Source organism: Aricia agestis, chromosome 15 (genome assembly GCF_905147365.1).
Source record: "Aricia agestis chromosome 15, ilAriAges1.1, whole genome shotgun sequence".
NCBI classification, from domain to species: domain Eukaryota; kingdom Metazoa; phylum Arthropoda; class Insecta; order Lepidoptera; family Lycaenidae; genus Aricia; species Aricia agestis.
This window is the reverse complement of record NC_056420.1, coordinates 9,517,002-9,525,536: the sequence shown is the minus strand read 5'-3', so window position 1 is coordinate 9,525,536 and position 8,535 is coordinate 9,517,002. Positions and strand designations below refer to the sequence as shown.

Sequence of the window (8,535 nt, the reverse complement as noted above, 5' to 3'; positions counted from 1 at the left end):
TTTTATTTGCAAGAAAAAGCCTTGTGCACAATCCTATGGCAACAGATTGATAGCCGGGTTAGTTCCCGAACCGGCGGTAGGCAGCACGTGGATATTAATAAATATTTTGTTTATAATTCATTCTTGGAGCAAGACAAGTGGAAGACCCTGGAGGAGGCCTTTGCCCAACAGCGGGATAGCATAGGCTAACCAAAAATAAATAAATCTTAATAAACATATTTGATTAGTGTCAAAAATGTATGGGCGTACCGTTAGAGCGCTTTGTTGACGTAGATGAGAATACTATTAGTACGAAAAGACTATACTGATGTATACCTGAAAGTATTGTCCGACGAACCACTCCCACACGCCGCACGCGACAGTACAGAACACGCACATCGACAGCAGGAACAGCACTATCTGTAACACATATATATCATTTAAAATTATTGTATAAATACATTATCAATACAAATAAAAATGAAGCATTATAAATGTTGGTCACGCGTGTCTCGCTAAAACTCGAGAACGGCTGAACTAATTTGGATAATTTTAGTCTTGAAATATACGTGGAAATCTAGAGAAGATTTAGATTAGGAATAATCGGCCAAGTGCGAGTTAGACTCGCGCACGAAGGGTTCCGTACCATTATAGAGCAGAAATAGGCTGAAAATGTGTATGTTTTTTATATGTGAGCCCCCCTTAATTATGAACTTTATTTAAATATTATTATTAGTTATTAAAGTACACCTAAAACTAAGTATTTCGTGAATATTTTAAGTGCCTATGTGTTGCCGTTATTGATATTGAGCAAAAAATTGCCCACCTTAAATATTTAATTTATTTTGTTTTAGTATTTGTTGTTATAGCGGCAACAAATATACACAATCCATGAAAATTTCAACTCTCTAGCTATTACCGTTCTTGAGTTACAGCCTGGAGACATACAGACGGACAGGCGGACACACAATGAAGTCTTAGTAATAGGGTCCCGTTTTTACCCTTTGGGTACGGAACCCTCATAAAAATGAATTATAAATGTTGGTCACGCATGTCTCGCTAAAACTCGAGAACGACTGAACCAATTTGGATAATTTTAGTCTTGAAATATACGTGGAAATCTAGGGAAGATTTAGATTAGGAAAAAGGGATACGAAGTTAATCAGGTTATCTAGTATTGTAGTAAAAAGCATATTTTAAGCTTACAACTACTGTCCTTTATACTGGCAGCAAAAAATATATGTATGTAGTAGTTTTTCATATCACACTGATGGTAAAACAGGTCGTCGCTACGTCTGAATTAGTGAATGATACGGCAAGGATTAGGATTAAAATTCGAACAAGGTTCTTTAGGTGAACCTAACCTTAGCAGAGGGCCTAGACAAGCGGCAAGCGATTATCGTAAACGCCAACGCCAACGCCACAAAATGTATGGGATTTGAGTTTTGACATTATTATTCGCTAGCGAAGCGATGACTTATGTCAAATCGCATTCATTTTGTTAGCGTTTACGATAATCGCTTGCCACTTGACTACTAGGGCAGGTAGGTATTTGATGGACGATTAGCGGAAAGGAAAATACAGGACTGAAGTTAAAGAACCACCGCCACACTCACCCCTATAATAAGAAAGTTGAGTAGCCTATCTATACTGGTGCGCTTGAATTTCGTCTTGCCGCTGTTCTGCATGAGCTTGGTGTCCTTGCCGGCGAACACCACGACGCCGTAGCACCACGACGTGTTGCGGAGCACGCACCCCCGCAGCAGGATCTTGTCGTTGTCCAGCGAGAAGTGGGACGACCGCCAGCTCAGCGTACCTGCGGATATCATCGTGTTTTTTTTTTCATTTATTTTGTTTTTAAGCTATTGCATAGCTTTGAGCACGGCGACCAAATCAAGAAATTCCGTAACGAAAATAAAGCTAACACCCCCCACTCCGACTCCGTGTCGTTATAATTCGTGATCTGTCTGATCTGGGTTTCACAAAACGCGAGCAGATTCCCACCAGAACTTTCTGCCTATAATGATCAACGATCCTGCAGCTCTCTGATGTTGCGAGTGTCCATGGCCGACGGTAGTTGCTTACCATCAGGTGACCCGTTTGCTCGTTTGCCCCCTTATTTTATAAAAAAAAATGTAAAGCAAACTGTACACAAAATACTGGTACTTTTATTGGATAGATTGAGTAAAAACTGACACGAAAACTAACGTAGATATTGTGTATGGTTTTTGAAAACTATGTTACCGTCCTCTTATAGTTTGTGCGTTTTATGATGATATGCGTGACAAATTATAATTGACAATAGTAGGGAAGTTACCTAACAAAAATTAATCGATAGTTTAAAAATATCGAATCACATCGTAAAGGAATTGCAATCGAAATTATCGATTTCGTACTGACATTTTAGTGGTGCCGGCGATTTAAGATGACCGCCCTTTTTTATCGATTTGATTTCGATTCAACAGAGTCAATCTCTATTAACATAAGTTCCGTTTCATGCATATGACATTTTTCAAATGTTTTCGTAACAATAATTTTATACTCCTATTTCACAGTTAATATTTATAATTTTTATTAATAAGTTAGCATTTAGCATCTTTTCATTTTTATTCATTTACAATTATAGGAAACATTTGTTTTTGTAGATGGAATATAATTTGTTACATTTTGATTTTTTTTTGTTTTCTTGTAAAAAAAAACCCGTAACATGAAAACTGTCACCCATATCACAGTATAGCAATATGACATATCCCTACAGTAGTGAAACGAATGTACTTGCGCAGAGCAACGGAGGGGTACTCGCGGGGAAGCGGGCGGCGCGGGCCCGCGTACACAAACTCGCGGAGTTTGTATACCTGCGCCCACAGGGGTGACGTTGGCGCGTTGTCTACGAATTTTGTGTTGTAAAACGATAACTTATCTCATAAACAATGGGATATTATAATAAATGTTCAGTGTACAGATGTAAATCTGATTAAAAAAACAAAAGGGATTTAAATTTTCATAAATATCGGCTCACAGTTTACACTAATATTGTGTTGGCCTTAGCGGCATTCATTTGCATCTCTGTTTTATTGTTTACGTTGTAGGAAGTGTAACAAGGAGAGAAACAATATAGAATAAATAAAAAATCTGTCAAATACCCTGTTACACACTAATTAGTACCTACCTAGCTAGGTACACACACCAAGTGTAACATTTTGTCCTTTGGACCGCCCTTACCGCGTACGTAATAAGAGTTTTGAACAGGGATGTTAGACGGCCACTTGGAAGTCCTTGTATCGAGCTGGCTGAAAACTGGTATCGGAGACAGAAAACTAGTACGCCTGTGCTCGGTTCCGGCACTGCGAACACTGATGACAAACTGTGTCGGAAGTCGCATCCCAGTGAGAAAAATTAATATTTTAATTTCGTATACTGTTAATAGAGGGCAGTAATCATCGAACGCACGGAAGAAATATTATTTTGAACTGCATTATCTTTTTGATATTTTACTGCGTTATTCGGGTATAAAATGTAAAATATATTGAAAAAAATAGATAAATGATTCATAACGAAGATTTTTATAAGAAACGAGGGTTCGTTTGCTTAACCAAACAATGGAAAAGAAGTCCGAAGTAAACAAATTGAGATTTCGAAAAAACATTTTTACACACAACACAACTGTCTATCGAGACAGCTTGCTATAAAAAAGTTTTATATTATTAAGGAAATCTGATTGGAATGTTTTTACATGCATCTTTGAAATTTGCCGGTTATTCTATATGGTCAGTGTATTTTGGTCGGTCAAGGGCCTATCTTGGTATTTTTGCGTACAAGGACCGAGTAATCTTGGCACATGGTACGTGAAACCAAAACCTGGTATGTGTACCAAGAAATTGGTACGTCTGACATCCCTGGTTTTAAAGTGCTTCTCTTACACCTGACACGTGATTAATTATTGGATATTTTATATATTCGAAATTTCGAATGCGTCTTCATTATTAATCCTTCGATCGTGATTCATGGATCCTTGGAAATCTATTGTTATTCTATTGTGTCTCGCTCACCGGTGAGCTTATGGGGCTTGATGGGTTAATTAAATTTTTAAATAGAGAACTATAATCATCTAAAAATAAAGTTTCACGTAAATATCTGGCAGTACGACATAATATGTAAATATAAACGCTGATTTAACAGATTAAATGATAACATTTACATTACAAGCACAATATTTTATTTTTATTTCCCGTTTCGTGGCAACCCTGGCATATCTGCTCGGTACCTGTCATCGGTGGTGGCATCGTGCGACATCAAAGGCGTTTCGTTACTGTAGGGACTAATATTGCTATACTGTGCCCATATCATCTTAGAACGCACAAACTATAGATATTTCACGCCTTGCATTTCTTGGAATATGACGTGGAATGTACCACTATTATATCTATGTTCTGCCCATAACTATACTACTTCACCCTTTGGCAATAATGCGGTATTAAAAACATTGTTGCGTTTGTTACTGCTGGACGCAACCATAAAAATGTTTTATGTGATACATCATTTAAAATAGATACTCCTACATCGTCAAAATGTACAATAAAATGCACAAACTATCACAATACGTATTCGCTATTAAAATACTGCAAACAATCGTAAAGAAAACTAAAAGCTGGCACATTAATTTGAGGAATTCTCGATTCATTTTAAAGCTGCGCTATACTTCATAAGAATTGTCAGTACGAGACGTCAGCATTTCAGTTCTTTGTATTTATATTATGTATACAGCGTGCATTAAAACGTCTAAAATCCATCAGCATCTTATTAAGAGGGCGACTAACCCCAAATCAAACATCGTCCTTCTCTCTTCACACTCACGCCCGTCTTTCATATGCCAGGTGAAAAAGAACGACGAGGATTCATCGCCAAATTAGTTTTTTCTCAATAACTCGATAAATATACAACATTTTGAAAATCCGCTAGGTCGATCTCTCAATGATAGAATCTTATACAATGTGTTAAAATATTAATATAGTTCAATGCACGGTTATGGCAATAAATGAAAAATTCGTGAAAATTACTTGCATCTTTGTGATTTTTTTCTATCGAGAAAATTTTAAGATATCGTGTTTTTGCTCAGATCGAATTCTCGGAAATATAATGTAGTACCTTATTTTAGAAAATAAAACAATTCGGGGCTTATTTTCAAGTATAAAAATGAATTATAAAATCGACACTTTAGGGTTAGTCGACTCCTTAATACTAATTTCGTTGCAGAGGATGCTAGAACAATTGACATAAAGAACATGAGAACATAATATAGCTAAGTGGCTGTGACGCAAATCGTAACGACAGCAATCAACGATATTAGCCATCAATTAAAATACTATTTCACGGCAGTAACGAAAAACCATTTGCGAAACAACTAGCAAAATAATAACTATCAACATGCAAACGTCTTGCAATACTAGTTGCACATATCTTTATTACCGTTATTATAGTTACTTACGTAGCCTATAAAGTTATAGATAGTGTACAATCATTAGAAGATTTAGCTCTGCTGATAGAGTCATTCAGATTTAACTAACAAAGACTTTTCTAAGGACTGAAGAATCAAAGGCTATAAAGCCTTTGATTCCGTTGTGGATAATTTGATCCCTCTAATAGAAACTATGAAATAAAATAATTATTGAACTGACTTCAATGACTAAACAACAAACACTCTTGCAAAATTTGCTAGTTGCCTCACTTACATCACGCCAACGATGAGGCTTATATGTCAACTTTTTTATGAATTTAACCTGCAGGAACGGACAGATGGATCAGCTAATGGTCAATGATAGCCGCCTCCCATGGACACTCACAAGCCCATGCCATTATTATTGAATAATATGCCACTTGAAATTTATCGGCTAGTTCTATATCTGATATTGCAAATCCCTCCTCTCCTTCTTTAGGAAAATAAGCCCACAGCCACGTTCATAACCATGGAAGCGGAATATTACTTTCATACCTGAGGACCATCTCGCGTGGCTTTATAAATGTTAGGTTAAGGCAGAATAGCCACTTTTTGTGTCTTTCCGTCACACGAGGTTTATCTCGCGACTCTCTATCGATGTAAGTTAAGACAGCAAGTACCTTCGAACTTATTGAGTAGGTTGTTGGGCGTCTCGCAAACGATCTCGCCGTCGAAGGCGCCGAGCTGCGCGTCGTCCTGACCCATCGCCGCCGTCTCCAGGAGACACTGACGACATTTCAGGTTCGTCTCCCTGGAAACAAAGGTGGAATTCAACACCTCCATCGTGGGTATAGCAGACACAATAGATTCAATTGTTATGCGGCAGCCGGCTGCCGCTTGGGGATTGATGGGTTAATATTAAACACAATTGATAACAATTTCTTACAAAGGTTTCGGCGTAATCGACGTATACAGGGTATAACAAGACAAAGTGACAATCCTTTAGGGCGTGTACCTATAAGACATGAGTCTCCTGTATTTTTTCACTGTATTTTTACAGTTCACTGTGAAAGTAACAGCGCTGAAAGAGCAACTTTTTAAAACTTTCATTTGGGCAAATAATGGGGCAAAATCATGACGGGCGCTAGGGCGCTTGCCCATACAAATCACAAAAAAATTGCCCTTTCAGTGCTGCTACTTTCACAGTGAACTCTATACACCCTAAACTCTAATGATCACTTTGTTTTGTTACAACCCTAGGTAGGCGTAATAAGTATATCGCGAAAGTGATTCCATCTGTATGTCTGATATGCGGGCTCTACACTCGCGGCGCGGATTGCGGCCGCGATTCTCGCCGTGAACACGATTCGAACAAATACGAAGCCGCGAAGCGCAAATACGAAGCCGCGAAACCCTCCACACTCGCGGTTTGCGGCCTTCGCGGGCTTTCGCGCCGCGAGTGTGAAGCCGGCTTTACTTCTTCATGCTCAAAGAGCTATTCTAAAGAGTTACTTGATGTGGCATGAAAGTGTATCATCCGATCATGAGGAAAAATTAATGAATCTGCAAAAACCATCCTTGAATACAAACAATAACAATTAATTTGCACCTGCTACGAACATCACAACAATGGCATCGGAAGAGTTGTGATTATTCACAATCAATTAAAATATGTAGAATTCTTTGAATTCCTTATTATAATAATTATACCTCCATATTATAATTAAATTGTAATTGTTCACATGTTAGACTTACAGCACATTAGGGACAAAACAGTTCGACTATTGAAATACAAAGTATATAAAGCACACACTCGACATAAAACCGGCCAAGTGCGTGTTGGTCCACGCGCAATATAGGGCTCCGTAGTACCGCTAGTTTTTGATAATTTTTATATGGTCAATGTATGTACATTTATAACGTGTTTTACACTACTAACAACATCATTTCAGTTACGTTCAAAGGAATTTGAACGAAAAGTTCCTTTATACTTCGCCGAATAATTTTATTTTATTTGATCGACTATTAGGGCCGCGCTACACCGGAATGGCAGCGGCGAGGCGAGCACTTTCAGTGTCATATGATTTTAAACTTTATCTTTATTATTGTAATACATAGTACCTATCGCTTGAAAAATCTACGGCCTGAACTGACACTTAAAGTGCTCGCCTCGCCGCTGCCATTTCGGTGTAGCGCGGCCCTTACTCAATAACTTAAGAAGTCTTCTTAGCCGTGATAATTTTTCTTTTAAATTCAGTATATTTCCTACTCCCGTTAATTTTTTCACATTTCTAGAAGCAACAGCGGAATGAATTTTGAGTAATTCTCCGAGGCCCCTCAAAATGTGGTCACACGCTCTTTACTACTACCCTAATAAACATACCTACAGCATTAGGACCAAACACACGTTATTGCTCATTTATTTAAGTATCTGATTTCAATAAAAAACATCTATAATTATTTATAGTTTTTGTTTAATGGTTAATTCAATGTCGAAATCGGGAGCAAAATCGGTGTTCTCCGCGGGTCACACTCTGTACGCGCTTACGGAAAGCTTTAATAACTTTTGTGTTCTATTCATTAGCATAGAGTGTGATACATCAAAATAATCTAGATTAACTGGGCTACCTAATTCCTAAAATAAAATAATGTTATACCTTAAGTTAAAAAAGTTTATAGGCATAACGTCTGTGTCAAGCGATTTTGCTAGTTTCACGAGCGGGTAATAAAACTGCACCTATCTTCCAAACGCGACGACTTGTGGTTACATGTTTTAGCTGCACCAACGCTCAGTGTCTTTCCAGCATCAGTACAGGGACTCAAACTCTCGTTGCTTCAAAACAAAGAAAATATAAGATAAGATATTCCTTAAAAAATGTGTGGTCGCTGTAGTCACGTAACTTTTACGAGCATGTTTTGAATGATAATAATTTATAATTATGACACTCATATCAAATTTATTTATTACTTTAATCATAATTCTAAAAAATGTAAAATTTTCGTAACTTTCGTGGATTTTCGCCCATGAAAGTTACCTAGTGACCTACGAAAGCTACGTAGATTGTTTTGTACACCGTTTTCTTATGTGAATTGGCTATAGTATAGTTTTTCCAGCTATGGTT

The 8,535-nt window shown here is 37.5% G+C and overlaps 1 protein-coding gene across 6 annotated transcripts in view; it reads right to left on the bottom strand.

Moving 5' to 3' along the window:
* LOC121734370 (probable phospholipid-transporting ATPase IM) overlaps positions 1 to 8,535 on the bottom strand; it is a 96,598-nt gene that overhangs the window by 19,292 nt on the left and 68,771 nt on the right. For all 6 annotated transcript variants that reach the window (XM_042124941.1, XM_042124943.1, XM_042124942.1 and 3 more), the window contains 3 exons: positions 6,094 to 6,224; positions 1,596 to 1,795; positions 316 to 399 (listed from right to left, as the gene is read on the bottom strand). In XM_042124941.1, coding sequence (XP_041980875.1) covers positions 316 to 399; positions 1,596 to 1,795; positions 6,094 to 6,224 — 415 coding nt within the window. The remainder of the gene's footprint in view (positions 1 to 315; positions 400 to 1,595; positions 1,796 to 6,093; positions 6,225 to 8,535) is intronic.